Consider the following 20,512-nt stretch of genomic DNA (forward strand, 5'->3'; position numbering starts at 1 on the left):
GAAATTATCGTCTATTTCGGAATAAAATTATCATACATTTATCAGAATAAAAGTTCAACTTCATATGTTAACATAAAAAGAGATTACTACAAAATTTATATCTAGTAAGTAGATAAAGAAATGTGGTTATTTTTTTTATAGCAATTCTAATGTTGTACATTGTAACTGTGGAACTGTAATTTCAATTTATAATAAAGAAAGGTTAGAAACGAATTTTGACAAGTTATAAAAAATGTCTAAATCAGAAATAATAGATAAAACGTTACAAGATGAGATAAATAATTCTCTAGATTTTGACGTAACGATTCCATGGCCCAAAGAATTAACAGAGGTGCTATTTTTTAATTCGTTGCAATGTGTATTTTATAAAATAATTATAATTGCAAAATAAATGTAAAAGTAACTTATATCTACAACACATCACAGGAAATTTTACCTGATCACATCATATTCCCAAAAGAATTAAATTTATTTTTAAGGAATCGGATACAGGTAATTAGGATAAATACAGTTTATAGATTTATCATTCTTTCAAAATGACGTTTATAGAATATATTAAATATAAAAAGAAAAAATCGATTTTACCATAAAGTGAAATTAATATCGCAAAATAAATAACAGGATTTAATTGCTGAAAATGGTTGTCTGCGTCGGGCACTCGAAGAGGCGGAGGAGAAAATCCACAAAAAGCAAGGAATTGCAGAAGGGGGGTATTCAACAATTTTAGGAAAACCTCATGAAGTAGCAACAGCAAAAATTATCGAGCTTAGCAGAAGATGTCGAGAACAGATAGCCGAGATTGAAGTTCTTAAATCAAAGTGCAAAAATCTAGAAGTGCATTTAACTAACAAAGAAACAGAATTAGAAAATGAGCGACACGAAAGGAGACATTCGAAAACAGATGACTCCTCTCAGAAGAGTGAGTTATATTAAAGATTTTTCAGTCGTACACGACATTTTTATACTGTTACATTCTTCCATCATCATTCCGTCATATTATGATCGAGATACAGGATGGTATCCTTGACAAAGGTACCAAGAATAGTCAGCCGAAGGGAGACGAGGATCGAATCAAACATTTGTACGAAAAGTTACAACAGACTCAAATAAAACTCTATGAATCCAAAAATATTTGTGCCAGTCTTAAACAAGAGATTAATAAATTGCATAAGGTATTGTTTTTAAAACTTTTATCGGAAAATTTATATACAAATAAAGAAAATATAGGAGGCAGACAAGCGTGCAATACATAATTTTTAAAGTTGAAAATGTAGTTATTGTACAGCGAAATTGGTGTAAATGTGAATTTGAATAATTTATTGAATCAATCTGGATGGCGAGGGAGAGCCGAACAGATTCATCTGCTGCAGCAAAAAATAACGGAACTGCAATCAAGATTGTCGGAATACGAAGGAACGCAGAAGACATCCATCGGTATTAAAACGAAATTCCGGAGTTGTAGGTTTTTATTTATAAGGTGTATGTCTTGTATATTAGTGTCTGTAGAACGGAAAAATTTGGAAAATCTTCGAAATGTTGAGAAAGAGAGGCGGCGACAAATAGAAGATTCAGCGAAGCAACTTCGGCAAACGGAAGTCATCGTTGAGGGATACAAGAGGAAGCTAGAGGCTTCGAAGGCAAGGATAAAAGTGCTGGAGCATGAGTTGAATGCTGCGAAAGGAAATATTGCCATATTAAACGAGAAGAGAACTCATGATAATCATTTAATCGAGACACTCAATGTACGTATACGATGATATTGAAATTGATCGTTCCTCTTAAAATTAATGAAAATAAAATTAACAGAATCGACTTAAAACTACCGAGATAAAACACGAAGAACGCGAGATAGATATGAAAAATAGAGCAGAGAAGTTCGAACGTGAGTACACTAACTTAAAGAACGATTTGCAGTCGGCGCAACTTCAAATCGATCGGTTGCGTAGAAGACTGGAAGAACGAGAAATCGAGATAGATAAGTTGAGGTACTTTATTCTTGGGAAAAATTAAGTATAGATAAATTTTTATACAAATGTGTTATTTATTGTAGAAATGGAACAGTCCCGAACATACGGGATATTAAATCTCGAAATATTGCGCAACCTGAAGAGTTATTAAATAATTTGAACCACAGTGATCCTCCTCATAGCGCTCGAAGTACGTGCGAACCTAACGAATATGTAACTTTGGCTTTTGCTGCTGAAGCTGAAAGAGAGAGACTGCTGGAGTTAATAACAATCCTCAACAGGCGTCTAGATAAAGAGAGAAACTATGCTGACACTCTTTCTGTGAGTCTTCAACGCTATATTGCTTTTCTTCTATCTGTTGCTTGAATTTTTAATTAGGCGAATTATATGCATGTAGAACACGTTACGCAATGAGAAAGATAAATCGGCAAAGTTAGAATTAAAGATACGAAAATTGGAGACAGAAAGAATAGGGATCGTTAAAATTGACACTGGCTATAAAACGAAATTACCGAAATTATCGAAGACTAGTGACAAAGAAACGAATGCTGAACAAATGCGGCTCAAGTAAGCTTTAAAAGCAACATAAAAACAAACAAAGCATATAAATATATATAAATTATAGATATGTTTAACAATTCCTAATGCCATGTAGGATGGAGTTATTACAAGAAGAATGCCTCGCGTTGAAAGCTAGATTAGACACTGTGCAACAGGACAAAGCTGAGGATCTTGCGACTTATAAGCAGATGCACGAGCAAGTTAGAAAAATTTTTCACGAAGCCTGCAGGTATTTAAGAACGCTGTACGAGAAAACAAAAATATTAAAAGAAGTATTAAAGAAGATCTTTATTTTCAGAATCAAACCACTGCCTCCCATTGGTAGTCGTTCTGCCATTACAGTTTAATCAGAATTTAAAACTTTCGATAGCCTTCTAAGAGTCTAAAACATTCGATAACTTTAGCGGAGCGAAACTCAACGAATTTATTACGATTGTAAATCATGAAATAAAGTATAATGGTTTCACCGGTGAATCATAATTCGATCATCGACGTTTGTTAGTTCCTCCCGAATGGAATTGTGTAAGTACTACAAAACTGTGTGCGATGATGTAACTAGGACACGAGATAAGGTGCAACGCACCACGTAAACGCGCGTGACATCGTCGAAGCAACGGTTCCGTTTCTATCTCTCGTTATTCTTCCTCCTTTTCCCCTTTTATAAAACCTGTGTTTGCTCTAAACTACTGTAAACGCGTTAACTCTTGCCATTGATATCGTTCGTCAATTCTACATCGGAAGATTCATACTTTTCCCTAAAAATTAAAAAAAACGAGATGTTTCAAAACCATTCTTTTATTTGCTTTTCTTTGTCGTTTTTCTTTCGATTACGATTATCGGATAAAAGGAAAGCTTCTTAAAGAGAAAAGGGAACTATAAGACTGATGCACTACTATTTCTAAGTAGCAGTATATCTTTTCCTTTCGAATGATATGACATAGTTGAAACAAAGTAATAGTACCATCTTTGCCATATCTTCGTAGAAACTTTCACAAGAAAAGGAAGGTTTTAGCTCAAGCGGAACTCTTTTAATACTTTTCTTTAACCTTCTGAATAAAAATCCTATTCCATCAACTATATTTTATACGAAATCTCTATTCCCAAATCCAATTATGAATCCAAATCTAAAATTGAGCGAGTTTTCTCTGAAAACCTAACTGATGATTGACTGCGTGTTGCCACGAAGATATTTATAGAGATTCGTGTTAAGAAATCTTACAAGTAAATACATCGATTGTAGCATCTCTGGTGCAGAAATATCTTTCGTAAGAAAATTCAGTTCAGGGCGTTCCCATCGACGCTAAGCTCAAGCATACAGGTGCGAGCTTACAGGTGTTGGCGCTTCTACCTGATAAGAAGCATACCCGTGACGTCAGATCAGCGCTGGTAGAGTATATGAGTGGCACCGGAGAGACATCCACGTCACTCGTTCTTGAACCTCTTCGTTCGTTTGTTCTGCAAAGAGTTGTTTTTTCGTTATTATATTATCCGTCCCGTTGGTTCGTTGCGCGCCCCTTTCACAGCTTCGTTATTCCTCTACGTTTTCCTCACACGATGACGTGCAACGAGAAGAAGCTGCGAGCGGAATGTATGTTCATGCGGAAGTCTAGCGTGATCGTTCATGGTTTTGGGACTCAGGGGTACCGATCAGGTAAGTCTTTGAGCCGCCACAAACTTTGCCTCAAAGTAGAGTAAAGATATCGGAAGTAGTTTACTTCAATGCCATTGTATTAGAAATGAAAAAGATGCGATAGAAATTGGTAAATACGTTTGAGGACTGTTTGTATAAAGAATTTCAAAGAAAAGGGAAAAAGTCTTATTTCGTTGAAGGCGCTCGTGTCCATCGATGCTGAAGTTCCTGCAACCTCAAGTACCTACAGCTGGAATTCTTCGTGCCGTGGTCTTTTCATGTGTAAATTCCAGGGATATAATTGCTACTAGAGAATACACGACGTCAGTTTCGCGCTTGAACTAATGATTATGTAACGTACGGGCATCGGTAATGAAACATTTTACAACGACCCCGATAACGTTGTTTCTCAGGTATTCAAGATATTTGTTTCGCGACATTTTTCTATCGAAGAAATCTTTTGATAAGCGAAAATATCGCATTGTTACGATATCTCGGTTAATGTTCGTAGATTTCGCATTTTCGTCGTGATGACGGTGTTCTCGCAAAATATTGAAAATAACGCCGTAGATGGATCGTACATCTGATCGAGGAATCTGGATGAATATTTGTCCGAAATAGTAATTTTAATTGATGAACACGTCAGAAGGCATATTGGCGTTGATAATGATATTGTTACAATTACTGCGATAACGATGTTAAACGTGCCTCGTATTTGTTTAGATGGTTATAATATCGGAATCGAGAGAGATCTCAGAATGATGTTTTTAATATTCAATTTCTTCGTGCGAAGCATACAAATATTTTACACGTTGGCATGTTAATAAAACTATACTTTTTCGCAAATAAGCGCGCAAATAAGAGGATAACGCGAAACTCATTAAAGTTGGTAAATAGACTACGATGGAATAAAGAGAATCAGTGTATTGCTTAATTTCCATCTTCTTTTATCTTGTTGAAACTAATCTTTATTAAGATCTTCCCAGGAAAAACTGTTAATAAGTTCAGTTAATTTATTATTTCGAATAAAGTGTAGAATGAAAGTAATCAAAGATTTCAATTTATTTGATCGTATTTCGAGATTACACAAGTTGCTTGCAAATTGAGCGACGAAATCCTTCTACTTGAGGATTTTTGGTAATACCTGTACTCTGTACAAGTCAACTCTTTATCGCTTTTATCGCATCGTCTACTGATAACGTGTAATCGTTGGCTTCTCTCAAAGGTGATATTCGATATTTGTCGTCAGATTTAATAAACGTGTGTTTTTATTGATTCTTCTTCGGGTACGCGATAGAAGAATATTTAAAAAAAGAATATGATATGTGCCTGAGCAATTATTGAAGATGCTGAACGTTTCATTATGCAACTTTGTCTAGTTTTCCTTTGTGCAACGAAATAACGAGGAAAGGCATAAATTTTGTTGTGACGTAATACAAACTTAAAGACTTATGATATAATTATGAGATTTTCGCAGTTGAAGGCTGCGTGCTAAGCTATTTACCATGTTATTCTATATTATCAATTTTTTAATTATTGTAATCAAGTTTATACGAATACGGACGCTCTTTGGTAAGGTATCATAAACGTCCTAGTGATTGCATGTGATTGATTTAATGATCATGGTTTTGCCTGTGAAAATCATATAGATGATAAGAAAAGGTATAAAAGAAAAATATAGTATATAAATACAACTAAACTACAGTATAATTAAATGTTTGTCTGTTTAAGCAGTTGCTCGGAATCAGTAAAAATGTCAACTGAATAAATAAAGATTTTGAGTCTATGGTGCTACCTTGGGAAAATTAACGCGTTTGTTCATTTTAGTTTATTTGGAAATTAGTTATTATTCGTTAATTACAGCAAACGTACTGTTACAGTATAGTTATACGGATACTGATAATTCACGATAATTTCAATTTCAAGTATATTTTACAAATGTATAGTTTTGCCTCGATCTTTAGATGTTTGTTAGCTCCTTTAAGATTCTTTATATTATAGAATATCTCTAAAATAGTCATGGTTGATTTTTTAACTAAGTGATATCTGATAACAGTTATCGAAACAACGAATTATTCGAACTTATCGCGGATTGATAGAATTATCGATCAATTTAGAGTGCGACCCTGCGTATCGTGTATTTTTTGTTATTACTTGAAATTTATCATTAGGTTATATCGTAATCTTTGAACTGTTTGCCTAATTGAAACTTGATTTGCAGTTTAATGTATTTTTAGATTTGAACGTTCGGCAAACGCATCGGAATGAAGAAGAAAAGGAAGTGTTAACGACTCATGGCACGAGCTAACGCACGGAGGTTATGTTTACCGCGCAATCAGGTGGCAACGCTAAAGAGGAAGAAGTTACTCGCACCTCCTTGATAACAAGCAAAGCTGCTATGCTCATGTTATATTCCACCACGGCGACAACTTTCTGTCTTTCAACGTTTTCTTGCTTAATATTGTATAAGATATAAGTGCCTTATGCGAATCAAATTTCTTTTTCTAATAGAAGCATTATTTCAAATGTTTTATATCGTTAAGGACAATACAATTTATGAAAATCAAAATCTTTATAGATGTAAAGAATATTGCTGATAAAATGTAAAACTCTTAGGGTTTTAGGTGCTACAAGGAAGTGATTTAAATGACGGATAACGACAAAAGGCGCGCGCTATGAAGAGAGCTATCCATCGACAGTATGGTGATAATAGACACTGTCATGGAGTTGCTCTCTTTGTGGACGCAGCTATGTTCAACGATTATCAACGATAAAAGTGGAACAAATATACGATTAAAGAAATTTATTTACTTATGTAAATTTAATCGCTTATTGTCAACGTATTATGGATATTCTCTATACAGTATGAAATCTCTTTCTCGATTATTTCTTGCGATAAACAGAAATTAATGTTTTTTTATCATTAAGAACGATGTAAACTGTACATAATACAATTTTTAATTACCTTTTATCTTCCTACATTTATATTTTCCCCTTCTTTACCGGTTAAAACAACAGCAGTTCTTTGTCCGGTTTACATGTTTTCGCGTTGCTAGAAAGTTGTTTGTATCGGCGCGCGCATCTATCAAATATTAGCGCGCATTTTTAGTCAAAGAGCCGAAAATTAGATGCTGTATTTAATAGCCCTCATTTAAGTCATAATTTTCTGTTATTTGTTGTGGCTTAAAATATTTTCCTGGATCTTTTAACTTTAAAATTCGATTTAAATGATCTTATTTAATTGTTCGGGTTGGAGAAATTGTTAAAATTAACGCATAACGATACATAATAATTGCGAAACCGTATGCAACCGGAATATGATCTCAACATTCTAAAGAATCTGTGTACAAAATATTTAACAGGCACCAGACAGTAAACAAATGTTAAATATGATATATTAACCGTGATAGCGCATAAGCTAATACAACGCAAAGAACCATTCGCGTTTCGAAAATGCTAATACGAAATCATAAATAACTTTATTTGAGGACTGTGATAAGTGTGTACTTATGTACATAGTCTACATAATAAGGAACAAAATTACTTTGAAAAGATTACAAATACTTATTTGATTTATTTACATTTTGAAATTCTTCTAATTTTGATTCTCAAAACGAGTAATTTTCAATATATGTATCCATGTATGTATCCAGCTCTAGTTCCCATCACTGACAATATTATGACTATGTTTTATGTTAAATCGATAATGTTGGAAGTGATACAAGAATGATAGAACATTACAACAGTTTGTATGATACAAAAACGTATTGATTATTACATTTATTTTAATAGTTGAATACTAATATAAAGAAACCGTAATACGAATAAGATACAATTCATTGAATTTATTTAATACTAAAGAGGATAAGTAATTTAATATACTCAACTGATAATGTAGATATTTTGCTGCGAATATAGCAGCAAGTTTTATTCTAATATTATTGTCAATATTATCATAAATCGACCATATTTTCTATTTCTTAACATTTGTGATCTATAGTAAATATAATGTTTATAACGTTTAAATATAATAGAAGTCTAATTATAGGATTTTTGATTGAAATAATTGGAGATAATTAGAGCGTTGCATCTAGGAAATTTTTGCGATATAAGTTATGTATGGCTGTATTGTAATGCAATGTAGTACTTGAAGTTGGCACAAAATGGATGCTGCTTGCAAATATATCAATTTCAACTAAACATCGATATACAAAATGGGAAATCAATTAGTCGGTATTGCGCCTAGTCAAATATTTCCAGTCGAACATTATTTGACGGATCATAGTGATTTATTATTTGATGTAAAGTAAGTATTTTAATCAAATGCTATATAATGACTAACTTTTCACCAACTTATATTCTGTTGAAGCTTTTCATAACATATTTAATCTAAATTAAAAAATCTTGGAAATATCTTTTAATAGAAGAAATATAATATATCTCTATGCATTTTGTATAAGACAGAATTATTGAACATAAATGATGAATCATGTAAATGACATATAAATTATATTTATATATCCCCAGTTGGTTTTTGCAATTAATCTTTATGTGTCTACAGCTTAGGAAGTACTAGATTTTTTAAAGTCGCCCGTGCCAGGAGCCAAGAGGGTCTTATAGTAGTTAAAGTTTTTGCTATTCATGATCCAACACTTCCACTCTCTGCTTATAAAGAAAAACTTGAGGAAATTAGGTCTAAATTAGCATCTGCCGTAAATTGCCTACCTTTTCAAAGAATGATTGTAAATATTTTTAAATAGTATTTATGTTGCACCGTATATTATAGATTAACATATAATTATAAATAAATATGTGTTTATATAAGCTCACAGAAAAATCAGGATCAATAATGAGGGAATATGTAAAGTATTCCCTTTATGACAGAATTAGTACTAGACCATTTTTAACAAGCATAGAAAAAAAATGGATTACCTTTCAAGTTTTGTATGCTTTACATCAAGCTCATAAGGTAAGATGATATCTAAAATTTTCTAAATGAACGAGTTATGTTATTTAAAACTATTACATTAGATAATTATCAAATGTCAATTAACTATGTTTAAGAATTTCAGTTGCTCATTTCTTGTAAATTAGTCCTTAGCTGATAAAACAACGAGTTAAAATGCTTTTCACAGTGTCAAACAGTGAACATAACTGCAATCCTGTCCTGAAAGAACATTAAACAACAAAATTAAAATGTTACTTCTCATTTGACTATAGTTTGGAGTCTGCCATGGTGACATAAAACTAGAAAACATTATGATAACCAGTTGGAACTGGATTTTACTCACAGATTTTGCAAGTTTTAAGCCGACTTATCTACCTGAAGATAATCCTGCTGATTTTTCATACTTTTTTGACACCTCTAGGAGGAGGTACACAATCAAATAGCGTAATCCTTGATAATCATTGTTATATTATTGTTTTAAATAATGATTCATTCGCCTATTTCAGGACATGTTACATAGCTCCAGAACGGTTTGTGAAAACACTATCTTCAGAATTAAGCAATACATTATTATTATCAGAACAAGAGCTAAAAACAGGTGACTTACATCCAATGATGGATATTTTTTCTGCAGGCTGTGCATTAACAGAATTATATAATGAAGGACATCCACCATTTGACTTTTCTCAACTATTAGGTGAGCTTAATATACATAAAGATTGTATATAAGTTGTATATATAATATTATTTCAATAAAATATTTAAGAATTTCATTATTGTGATATCTTAAGCATATAGAAACAATGAATATTCAGTGAGCAAGCATTTGGATACAATAGAAGATTCAGGAATACGTGAACTTCTTGCATCTATGATGGATAGGAACCCGGCAAATAGAAAAAGCGCTGAAATTTATTTAGCCCAAGCTCGTGGAACAGTATTTCCAGAATATTTTTATTTATTTCTTCAACCATATATGCTTATCTTTTCTGCTGCCCCAATTTTATCTCCTGATGAAAAAATTAATAGACTTAAAAAAGATATTGGTAATATCATCAATATTTTAAAGGCAGAGGAAAATGAAAAAATGAAGAGTGACATAAGAAACGCAGAAGTCACACAAAATAACCATTTTGAAAACAATGTGGAGTCAACTAAGGACGATTCTGGTCACAGCGAGGATAATACTATCATAGAAGTTGACAGTGATCAAAGTTTTGACAAGAGCGATTTAAATCAAAGTGATCCAAAAACTGTCCAAATTCAAAACTCTAATTGTAACAGTCAAACAGATCAGCATTCGCACACTATATTAATTGAAAGTCAAAGACGAAAAATAGATTTAAAGAGCGAGAAAAAGGTTTTATCTTCAGAACCTGTCGAAGGATTGGTTATTATTACTCAGCTCGTTACTTCATGCATACGAGGTTTACATCATTCTCAATCTAAATTACAAAGTTTAGAAATATTACTTGAACTTGCTGAAAACACATCAGATGAAACAATATTGGATCGAATTTTGCCTTATATCGTAAGTATTTTAATATGAAATGAATAAAACTCCAATAACTGTTAACAAAGTTTATCTAATATATTGTACAGTTTCATTTAGTTCATGATCCTGCTCCACGTGTACGGGTATCAGCAATACATACTTTGACAAAATGTTTGCATCTTGTAAAATCAATTCCACCATCAGATGTGAACATCTTTCCAGAATATATTTTACCTGGTTTAGCACATATCACACAAGATGAAGCTGTAATTGTTAGAGCCGCTTATGCAGAAAATATTGCACATTTAGCACACATTGCATTACGTTATTTAGAAAATGCTCATTTATCCAACTTAGGTAACAAAGAAGGTCCAAAACCAAGTTATGACAGTGAGCTTCAAACTTTGCACGAAATGGTAATTAATAAAATTATTTTTAACAATATTTATGTATGCTATATATTAAAAAAAATATATATATATATATATAATTATTAGGTGCAACAATCTGTGTCCATGTTATTAACAGATCCTCAGAATTTAGTAAAACAAACATTAATGGAAAGTGGGATAAATAAATTATGTGTATTTTTTGGAAAACAAAAGGCCAATGATATTTTGCTTAGTCATGTAATCACATTTTTAAATGATAAGGAAGACAAAGAGTTAAGAGGTTCCTTTTTCGAATGTATTGTTGGTGTCGCTGCTTATGTTGGTTGGCATAGCAGTCCTATTCTTATGCCTCTTCTTCAACAAGGACTAGCAGATCCTGAGGAATTTGTAACCACAAAGGCTATTAGTGCAATGGCAACTCTCACAGAATTAGGTCTCTTACACAAGTCCGCTCTTTATCAACTTTTATATGAAACCATGGTCTTTTTAGTAAGTTATGTTTTAACAATACTAATAATTATAGCATTGCAATTTTTGCTATTCAATATTTTGAATTTAAACTCCTTTGTAGGTGCATCCAAATTTATGGATAAGACATGCGACTGTTGGTTTCATATCTACGGCGGCAAGAACACTTAACTTAGTAGATGTTCAGTGCAAAGTTCAATCAATAATACAGCCCTACTTAAAACATCCATTAATTCAAATAGAAAAAGAAGTTTTGTTATTAGAAGCCTTGGTATCTCCTATACCAAGAATTGTTTATGATTCCCTTGTAAAATACAACGATGTGGAGGAACTATTTCAAGTTCTTGAACAAAGACAAACTGCTCGAGCTAAAGCAGTAACAGGAATAGTACCGCAATATAGTGAAATGAGTACTTCATTACGGAATGTAAATTGAAGATCTTTGTAAATATGTTTTGCAATTTTCGTGAAATCTAATCAATGCTTTTTAGCTTTTCAGACGTTTGAGTTCGGAGTCAATGACTGAAACTATTGAAGACCAATTATTAATAATGAAACCACATTTAATGAAAATCAATAAGTATAGAAATTCGATGGATGCGAAGCTAAGTACAGCTAAATCGATAGATGGAAAGTTAGAATTAAATACTATAAAGGACAAGATACGACATCACATAGTAATATTATATCCTGATACAAAAGGTGATCTAGGTCTTCCGCCATTTAAACGATTAGATCGTAGAACATCAGATAGCGTCGGCACATATGCAACAATGAATCAAGAATGGCGTACAATGTTCGCAGCTCAAGACAATGTTCAGGTAATTAGAAACATATGATCTATGTCCATAATTAAATTTTTATAGAATTATAGTAAATCTTTTTTATAATATAGCACACTGTTAAAATGTCAGATATGACAGGAAGTAATGGAAGTCCTAGTCAAAGTTTACACGGAGGGGATATTCACTTATCACCACAACATAGTTTATCCGACATGAATAGTATAAATGACCATTCTCTTCATGAACGTTCATATATTCAATGTATGTGTTTTCAAAAATACTTTTGACGTCAATACGTCAGAGTATTATTTATTTATTTGTTTATTTTTTTTTTCTTTTTGCTACAAGACATACAGAAAATTTAATGTAATTTTGTAGACAGGTGTGCACCTTGTAGATTAGAAGTAAGACAACTAACGTACAGAAAACAAGAACAACATGCTGCAGCGTTAAGAGCACAGCATTGGGCTGATAACATTGCATGGCAAGCTGGTAATTAATAATTATAAAAATATATTTTTCAAGCGCAGTATCGGTACTACAACTATTTTTGATTAAAAAAAGGTTCAAGATTATTACCAAGTGGGTGGAGACCTAGAGGGGTACCGATTGCACATCTTCATGAACATAGAGCTGCAGTAAATAGGCTAGCTTCTATACCGGATACTAGTTTATTCGCCAGTAGCTCTGCGGATGGATGCATAAAGATATGGGATGCAAGTAGAATGGAAGGTCGAAATATCGCTAATCGTTCTAGGTAAGATCTTTATGTAATGTACTATCAGACTAAGTGTAATGTATCTTGTATTTTAATTCCATTAGGCAAACTTACATGCATAGAGGTGGTCCTCTAGTTGGCTTAGCTATATGCGATCAGGGACAATCATTAGCAAGTTCTGCTAGCCAATCAGGCACTGTATTTGTTTTACGAATCGAATCAAATTCTAGTAAAATGAGCGTTATCGGTACCAGACAATTAGATCTTCAGGTGATTATACGTTACTTGCTTTATATTGTCGGATTTTTAAATAAATTAACACTGGAACCTTGAATTATTTTGTATTTAGGAAGAAGGATGTGCAGTTGATTTACAGTATTTAGACTCTGGTTCACAATCAGTCCTTGTTTATGCATCACTTTATGGTTCATTGGTAGGGTGGGATTTAAGGTGTCCTGGTACAACATGGCGTTTAGAAAATGACCTAAAACATGGAGTAATTACCTCATTTTGTGTAAACAATTATCAACAATGGTTGACCCTTGGTACAAGTTCTGGCGTACATACTTGCTGGGACTTGCGGTTTCAATTACCAATAACCAGTATTAAACACCCTACAAGTAAATTTACAATTGTTTTAAATTCGTATAGAATAAAACATATTGTATCAAATAATTCTCAAACTTTATAATTTTAGATGCAAGGGTGAGGAAGGTAATTACTCATCCCACAGAACATTCCTGGATTATTTCGGCTGTTCAAGGAAACAACGAAATTTCAATGTGGAATCTCGAAACTGATTTTCGTCAAATGGTTCTCTGGGCGTCAAGTGCACCTCCACTTAGTCACTCACAAGGTGGTCATAGTGTATGTGCAATGTATTCTGGATGTATCGATCGCTCAGGCTTCTTATTAGCTGGTGGTACTGATATGAGATTGCGTTTTTGGGACTTGAACACACCCAACGAATCGTATGTTGCATTGCCTGCTGCTAATGATGTCACATCTCCAAATTCATTGGCATATGAGTTAGTATTTGTAATAGAATTTGTTTAAAATAACATTGTTTACATATTATTACTAATAGAATATGATTTACATATATTTTCACATTTTACAGACAACGTTTAATCGATGGAACCAATGTCGTTCAAGAAGTCTTAGCTGGAGGTGGTCCAACTCCATCATCCGGAGGAGGAAGCAGTATTAGAACAAGAAATTCTGAAGAAGGTGGTCAAGGTCCAGAAACTCCACCGTCTGGACATCACGACACTATTTCCGCTGTAGCTATGTCTAACACGTGTATTCTTACTGGTAGTACAGATGGATTAATACAAGTTTGGAAATGATTGTTTTCCATTTTATCGTGTCACGTTACAAAGCTGCACGCATTGTACAAATTTTTTTAACGTATCACAGATTTATTCCGGGGAAAACATTTTGATCAGACATCGAGATTTTTATGATCGAACTTGCGTGCTACGGTAATACTGTGATTTTATTTGTACATAATATGTAATATATAGATAACGTATATAAGCTCATCGATAGTGATAATTATAATACATAATGCATTTCTTAAATGGAACGTAAAATTTAAGTTACTTTAATACAGCGATGATTCTTGTGAAATATAAATGATTTATTTTTCTACGTAAAATAGAAAGGAGAAAGAGAGCTTGTTGTACTGTAATATACAAAGACGGTAAATCAATGACATTTAGTTTTAGATAGCGTGATAACAATAACTAATTATGTGGACATAATACAAAGGAAAATGTACTAACGCATACGATTAATGTACAAAAAAGTATCGTTAACAGAATCCCCTGATATATAATTTATATCGGCAGGTATATACGACTGCGTACTTTCATGTCATTGGTTATACATAGTAAACTTGTATACCGACTGAAATACTCATAACCAGCGAATATCTTCGTATTCCCTGATATATTGTTACAATAAATTCATATTTTTAATGGATTTGTATATGTAGTTCAATCGTTCATACTTCATGCCTTCGTTAAACAAATTTATCTGGTTACCAAGGACAAACTGGTGCAGAAGGATAGGGAACTTGACCCGGAAATGCGTAAGGATTGGGATTTATCGTCCTACAAATTTCTTTCCATCTTTCCTTCCCTGCTTTCCCTTGTCGCCGTCTGTATTGCTGATTCTTGTAACTCGGTGGTAGTTGATAATCATAATCTGGTTGTTTACCGAAAAGAATTTCAACCCAAGGGGCTGCAGACCCAGCGGCAATCAACAATAAAAATATGAACAAAATTTTCATTTTGTTTGCGCTATTTCGAAATTCTTCGCTTTAAGAACTAACGGAATATCTGGAAAGAATATAAATGAGTGAACATATACGCGAATACGTACTAATGGAGAGCATAGGATCGGTGTTATGGATTCTCATGTTAAAAAGTTAAATGACAAACAATTACCACGTATAATGTGTATTCGGTCGTCTTGTATTTTTACTTTCGAAATTCACACTTTCTGAACAAATTGATTAGCGACACTTCCTCCTTCAACTTTTCTTCGTTGCTCAAACGTAATTGACTGAACCGGCAAGAATTTGTTTTTACGCAATATCCAACTATTTACATTTTTCTTTTTTTCTTTTTTTTTCTTTTTTTTCGGACTTACGAAAAAATTTGAGCTGTACTCGCGGTAAGAAGTACACTCTCGCAATGAAGTGATGCTGGATGCTTGCCGCTGTTTTATAGACCAACACGATCCTACCACCCGGCAAAAAAATATATTGAATGGTATACTTGTAAACGCGTATACATTTACTTCTAATTGTACTGTCATATTTTACTGCCCACAGAAATTGACGAATTCCGTTTGATTTTCTTTTTTCCTATTTTTCAAACAAAGCAATTGGACCAAATTTGTTGCTTTAAAAAGCTGTCTTCAAATTTAACAAAGTTTTTGTTTTACTAATTTTTGTAACCTTTCGTGTGAGAAAGCAAATGTCGAAGTAAAGACTATACTTATCGTGCCATGATTTATCGAAAATATTATTTTTGACTGATTGGTTCAAGTCACCATAGAATTTGCGTATACAAACGACATGCGTCTTACCGTCGCATTGAACTTGGAGAAGGCTCTGTCTGCTTATTGTTTGATGTGAATTACAACAAATTTCGCATTCACGGCTCGTATCATCTTTTCTCGTATTCTACGTGTGTACAAATTCTTTCACAATAAAATACGTGATAGTATAAGGAATACCAACTTAATTATAGATACTCAATGCGCAGCAAATACAATTTAAATTACCATTATAAAAGGATCGTTAAAAGTTGATCTATTATTGCGTCCATTTATTTGTTCCAACTTATTAATTAGGTACAATTATTCCACGAAGACATTATAAGCTTATCATTGACTCGTTCGTGAAACTGTACTGAGATTATATTACGGACCAGATGATAATTTCGTTGATTGTGAACTGTCCTACATTTGCTGTGCTCCTATGTCAAGGTTAACGCTTTTAAGTACAATATTGATATAATATTGATACAAGTACAATGGCATAAGTACATCGATATAAATGCGCTAATATATTTATGTGCATATTCTTATAATAATCTTAATATATTCGAGAAAAATAATAATCATTATTCTATACAATAAAGAAATGGTAGTTTAGTCGCGTGTGGCAGTTGAAGTGCATCGGTTGCCCCTGATAGATCGCAAATTACCGTGCGAATACGTAGTTCTTTGACTTAACCGAGTTGCACGTAATCGTTCTTATTAAGGTTCACCATGACTAGCCGTTACTATTTCCTATTACCGTAATAGCTGGTTTCCAAGCTGTCGATCTATTAATAGCATTTGGCAGAGAAAGTAAGTACGCTCAAGTTTTGCGCTAAGAAATTCGCGATCCTCGAACGATTTCCTCGTCTCCGAACGAGTCTGATTCAACTTTCGCGCTTGTTACCGATTTTCTAAATTAGAACAAACGATAAACGAATACGGGTCACGGTGAATCGTATCTGATTACGTCAATTGTATTTTGATAAATTAACTGCGCTTAATTTTTTACGCGAACGATAAATTATGCGTCTATTCCGCATTTCCGCGCATTTCCTTCTCAGAGGATTCTACTTCGCGGATAAGAAATAGAATATACCTTTCGATACGAATAGATGAATCATAAAACGTGAATGTTGAGTGGAATAAGAGTGGTATTTTATGCATGTTCGTTCATTAGTATTTCGCGCGTAATACGCGCTTGAATATACACGAATAAATAGCTTCTATAATAAGACATTCGAGAGAGAAATAGGATGTGTTCGATGATCCAATGTACACATCATTTTTCGTAAATGAATTACGTTTTGTTGCGTTTACGATAGGAGATAGATGTTATTATTTCGAGTTCGAATCCTGGAGTATCATTGTCGTAATCTGCATTTTTGAATTTCTACGATAATATAATCCGGCGATATAGTAAGTGCGACTATTAATGGTTAAGAATTATTTTTAACGCAATGTTCGAAGAATTCGCGATTCATTTATTAGGTTTAGAGCTATTGATATGCCAAATTGTGTAAATATTTTGAACAGCAGTTTCCTCGAACCAACTCCTCTAACTCAGTTGCACTATGTGCGTCAGTTCTGTTTCACTTCTGATCGAGAAAGCTTCTGCATTTTGATTTTCTCGTGAATTTCATTAATCGGGCAATTTTTCCTTCCTTTCAAGTATCTCTGTGGTTGATATGGAAGTTATTAAAGATTTAATAGGCCAAGTAATACATCTATCTTCATTCTGAAATAAAGAAATCTCTTTTTCCTCATTGCAAACATTTTTTCTATCCTAGAAATTTTTAACGACCATATTCGTATCACGATAATGTCTAATAGTCTCAATATTGATAATAAGAGTATCGAGCAGATTAGAGATCGTATAAGCCTCTCGTTAAAAATGCAACGGAGCTTCAAGAAGATGAAGAGGAGTATCCGAAAGATAACTGGTATGTCATTGAACATTTGGACATACGATAAAGAAGTGCAATATAAAGTTTCAATAAAATTTCTCGACGTAAATTTACATATAGAAAATACTTCGATTGATTACATCGCGGCACCTCGTTACCTCGTTGACACTTTGATGCTAGAATACCAATCACAATTCTAACAGAGTAGAAAAATTATCGTATAAGAGTATTTTCAATACTTTTAGAAACTTCGACGAGTGTTCAACCTCACTGCGTTTTCGTAGAGAACATGCAAGACGATGAGAAACAACCGCTGTACATATTTCCGGAACGGCTCTCCTATTTAACGTACCAAACGGGATTTTCGAAGGATGAGATACGAAAGCTGTATCGAGTCTTTAAACAGCATTGTCCGAAAGGGGCCGTAACCACGAACGATCTGAAACCAGCGTACGCAAAATTATTTCCGTTAGGAGACCCGGCGAAATACGCGCAAATCGTTTTTAACGCTTTTGATAAGGATAGGGATGGTATCGTTAGCTTCGCGGATCTCCTTAATGAAGTTGCTTTAATTATTAACGGTGATATAGATCAAAAACTCTCCTGGATTTTCAGGTGATCATTCAGTCGGATTAATATAGTTTACGACACATTTAACGCTACTTTCTACTTTTACCTTCCATTAGATTTTATGACTTAAACGGAGACGGTTATATCACAAGAAAGGAAATGCTAGTTATAATGTCCGCAATTTATGAGATGCTACATAACGGACAGATTATTCAACGGATGGCAAACAGACACGTGGACAAAGTTTTCGAAAAGATGGATGTTGATAAGGATGGAGTTATATCTCAGGAAGAATTTATGAGTATTTGTAAAAATGTACAGTCAACTATATAATGTTCATTGTTTAGTTTCATAAAACGTATCACAGAAATATTGGTTTCAAACTTTTATAATATATTTTCATTACAGGATAGTGTAATTCAAAAACAGCTGGCAATATTTAATCAGTTTTGGTGATGACATATATGTATACATTGAAATTTCTAAGTTACGCTAATCCTAAAAAAGAAGGTAGCTTGAAAAGTTTCCTGTTTTATAAATATTCTTATTTGCATGATAAAATAGTACAATTACAAACACAGCTTCCCCAAAAGTTGGATAACAACGTTATACGTAATTATACATAAAGTTATTAATAATTCAATGATACTTCAGAAGAGATAATTTTTCTCTTTCCCCATGAAAGATATATATCTTCACTTTCCTATGTACAATAGTTCGTGCTTTCAAAATATTCTTTTCTGTAAAATGTAAAAAACGCAGGCAAGGAAAAATGCAAATGCCAATGTTACTAAAGCTTTATCGGTAACTTCCCTTCTACCATATTTGCCTAAAAGTTTTCCAGATTGAACTATAACTTGTTGTTGATGTTCTAATTCGTCTTTGGTAGTGGTAACTTTGTCCGATGATATTACTAAAGAGGTTTAAAGTAATATGAATTAAAAATTATATCTTAATACTTAAAATACATTGAAAGAAATAAACCACATACTCAGTGTATCCAATGTATCCGCGCTTTTCTGAGTCGTTTCGGCTAAATGTCTAGATATACTTAAAAGTTTGTCAGAAAGTTGACTTGATGTATTTGCTAGATTTCGCTTGTCGTGCCTCCTACGAATAGCAGCCTGCTCCTCTTCAGGCATGGAAAGCATTTCTTGCTGCTCCTTAGACATGGAGAGCAGTTCTTTTTTAGCCAGCTTATCTATCACACATACGCTAACAACATTGGCTTTACGAAACGCAGCTAAAGAAGTATTGAGTTGCTGCCTGTAAGTATCTACCTCTGCCAGTAATTCTACTTTCTTTTTCTCCGAGGATTCTCTCTCTGCTAATGATATTAATTTATCTATAGATGACTTTAAAGCTGCTATATTTGCTCTGCCTTCTGCATTTAATTTATTAAGTAATTCCAAAGGGCCAATACATTGTTGGATATCCTGAAAAATTCATATTAATCAATGAATTTTCTTAATTAAATTACAATAAAAATATAGCTATAACCAGCCTTTTATTTAACCTCAAATAATGTTATTGTTAGCGTTATGTTATTATTAGTAAAAATTTGTATCAATGAATTATATTATGAATTAATTTGATGGTAATTACAAACATAAACATAATTACTACGAATTAGTCAATGTTATAGATATATATATTTCATTGATATTATCTGATGTTATGATATTACAAATCAGGTTATGCTGTGACTACTACAAAAAGCTTTTGTTTTAAATAATATTTACTTGTATTACAGCTGTAACTTGAAGATGATTTTTTACGATATCTTGACGAATAAATTCTATTGCATGGTGCTCGGTGTCCATCGAGGCACGTGTTTTTTGACAGTTCCTTTATGTGACTCTTACTATATATAAAAAAGAAACGTGACTTTAATACTGATTAACATATGAACGAAAAATGAAAATTTCATACATGGGCCATTTTTTAGTGTAAAATCTTTTACTCAAAAGACATATATGGGCTTAATGTACTTAACTATGACGATCTTAGTATTACC

General features: G+C 33.0%; 4 protein-coding genes and 2 long non-coding RNA genes across 16 annotated transcripts; 4 read left to right on the forward strand and 2 right to left on the reverse strand.

Annotated features, from left to right (window-relative positions):
- The first annotated feature begins 101 nt into the window (after positions 1–101).
- LOC100649559 (E3 ubiquitin-protein ligase BRE1A) lies at positions 102–2,991 on the forward strand. Its single transcript, XM_020864125.2, has 7 exons — positions 102–1,172; positions 1,275–1,742; positions 1,807–1,985; positions 2,051–2,288; positions 2,365–2,534; positions 2,623–2,757; positions 2,827–2,991. Exons 1-7 carry the CDS (start codon positions 999–1,001, stop codon positions 2,873–2,875), a joined length of 1,413 nt encoding a protein of 470 aa, XP_020719784.1. The 5' UTR covers positions 102–998; the 3' UTR covers positions 2,876–2,991.
- Positions 2,992–3,960: 969 nt separating this feature from the next.
- LOC125387181 lies at positions 3,961–7,129 on the forward strand. The gene is made up of 2 exons (XR_007227741.1): positions 3,961–4,179; positions 6,396–7,129. It is a non-coding gene; the product is annotated as an uncharacterized LOC125387181 (long non-coding RNA).
- Positions 7,130–8,292: 1,163 nt separating this feature from the next.
- LOC100649679 (phosphoinositide 3-kinase regulatory subunit 4) lies at positions 8,293–15,247 on the forward strand. Of its 3 annotated transcripts, XM_048414498.1 has the most exons (18): positions 8,293–8,464; positions 8,720–8,900; positions 8,984–9,127; positions 9,379–9,533; positions 9,613–9,803; positions 9,898–10,637; positions 10,709–11,017; positions 11,099–11,482; positions 11,565–11,888; positions 11,953–12,282; positions 12,357–12,507; positions 12,625–12,738; positions 12,811–13,003; positions 13,069–13,234; positions 13,314–13,584; positions 13,662–13,992; positions 14,085–14,247; positions 15,017–15,247. In XM_048414498.1, exons 1-18 carry the CDS (start codon positions 8,373–8,375, stop codon positions 15,245–15,247), a joined length of 4,470 nt encoding a protein of 1,489 aa, XP_048270455.1. In that variant the 5' UTR covers positions 8,293–8,372. The 3 variants fall into 3 exon arrangements, with proteins under 3 accessions (XP_048270455.1, XP_012169544.1, XP_048270447.1); XM_012314154.3 differs by lacking the exon at positions 15,017–15,247 and having other exon boundaries at positions 14,085–14,950; XM_048414490.1 differs by lacking the exons at positions 8,293–8,464; positions 15,017–15,247 and having other exon boundaries at positions 8,504–9,127; positions 9,294–9,533; positions 14,085–14,950.
- LOC105666289 lies at positions 14,586–16,310 on the reverse strand. The gene is made up of 3 exons (XR_001099182.3): positions 16,064–16,310; positions 15,418–15,714; positions 14,586–15,309 (listed from the first exon to the last, which is right to left on the reverse strand). It is a non-coding gene; the product is annotated as an uncharacterized LOC105666289 (long non-coding RNA).
- A 25-nt stretch (positions 16,311–16,335) lies between these two features.
- On the forward strand, positions 16,336–19,994 carry LOC100647053 (hippocalcin-like protein 4). Of its 8 annotated transcripts, XM_048414614.1 has the most exons (7): positions 16,341–16,465; positions 17,809–17,961; positions 18,171–18,540; positions 18,612–18,810; positions 18,904–19,005; positions 19,587–19,763; positions 19,847–19,994. In XM_048414614.1, the coding sequence occupies exons 1-5, from the start codon at positions 16,411–16,413 to the stop codon at positions 18,949–18,951; spliced, it is 825 nt and encodes a 274-aa protein (XP_048270571.1). In that variant the 5' UTR covers positions 16,341–16,410; the 3' UTR covers positions 18,952–19,005; positions 19,587–19,763; positions 19,847–19,994. The 8 variants fall into 8 exon arrangements, with proteins under 8 accessions (XP_048270589.1, XP_048270571.1, XP_048270574.1 ...); XM_048414632.1 differs by having other exon boundaries at positions 16,336–16,465; positions 18,171–18,375; positions 18,904–19,763; XM_048414617.1 differs by having other exon boundaries at positions 16,343–16,465; positions 18,210–18,540; positions 18,904–19,763.
- On the reverse strand, positions 18,868–20,359 carry LOC100646937 (vesicle transport protein SEC20). 2 transcript variants are annotated; one of them, XM_048414641.1, is made up of 4 exons: positions 20,238–20,359; positions 19,776–19,931; positions 19,487–19,658; positions 18,868–19,408 (listed from the first exon to the last, which is right to left on the reverse strand). In XM_048414641.1, the coding sequence occupies exons 1-4, from the start codon at positions 20,316–20,318 to the stop codon at positions 19,221–19,223; spliced, it is 597 nt and encodes a 198-aa protein (XP_048270598.1). In that variant the 5' UTR covers positions 20,319–20,359; the 3' UTR covers positions 18,868–19,220. The 2 variants fall into 2 exon arrangements, with proteins under 2 accessions (XP_048270598.1, XP_012169955.1); XM_012314565.3 differs by having other exon boundaries at positions 19,487–19,931.
- Positions 20,360–20,512: the final 153 nt, after the last annotated feature.

This window comes from Bombus terrestris, chromosome 1 (genome assembly GCF_910591885.1).
Source record: "Bombus terrestris chromosome 1, iyBomTerr1.2, whole genome shotgun sequence".
Lineage (NCBI taxonomy): Eukaryota > Metazoa > Arthropoda > Insecta > Hymenoptera > Apidae > Bombus > Bombus terrestris.

Coding starts and splice junctions, on each gene's coding strand:
- LOC100649559 (XM_020864125.2), top strand. CDS start 999: ATGATCGAGATACAGGATGGTATCCTTGACAAAGGTACCAAGAATAGT. Junction 1,743..1,806: donor ATTTAATCGAGACACTCAAT/GTACGTATACGA, acceptor TAAAATTAACAG/AATCGACTTAAAACTACCGA. Junction 2,535..2,622: donor GCTGAACAAATGCGGCTCAA/GTAAGCTTTAAA, acceptor AATGCCATGTAG/GATGGAGTTATTACAAGAAG.
- LOC100646937 (XM_012314565.3), bottom strand. CDS start 20,318: ATGGACACCGAGCACCATGCAATAGAATTTATTCGTCAAGATATCGTA. Junction 19,932..20,237: donor AAGTTACAGCTGTAATACAA/GTAAATATTATT, acceptor TGAATTTTTCAG/GATATCCAACAATGTATTGG. Junction 19,409..19,486: donor GGATACATTGGATACACTGA/GTATGTGGTTTA, acceptor AAACCTCTTTAG/TAATATCATCGGACAAAGTT.
- LOC100647053 (XM_048414614.1), top strand. CDS start 16,411: ATGATAATTTCGTTGATTGTGAACTGTCCTACATTTGCTGTGCTCCTA. Junction 17,962..18,170: donor GAGTATCCGAAAGATAACTG/GTATGTCATTGA, acceptor CAATACTTTTAG/AAACTTCGACGAGTGTTCAA. Junction 18,541..18,611: donor AAACTCTCCTGGATTTTCAG/GTGATCATTCAG, acceptor ACCTTCCATTAG/ATTTTATGACTTAAACGGAG.
- LOC100649679 (XM_048414498.1), top strand. CDS start 8,373: ATGGGAAATCAATTAGTCGGTATTGCGCCTAGTCAAATATTTCCAGTC. Junction 9,804..9,897: donor TGACTTTTCTCAACTATTAG/GTGAGCTTAATA, acceptor TGATATCTTAAG/CATATAGAAACAATGAATAT. Junction 13,235..13,313: donor CCAGACAATTAGATCTTCAG/GTGATTATACGT, acceptor TTTTGTATTTAG/GAAGAAGGATGTGCAGTTGA.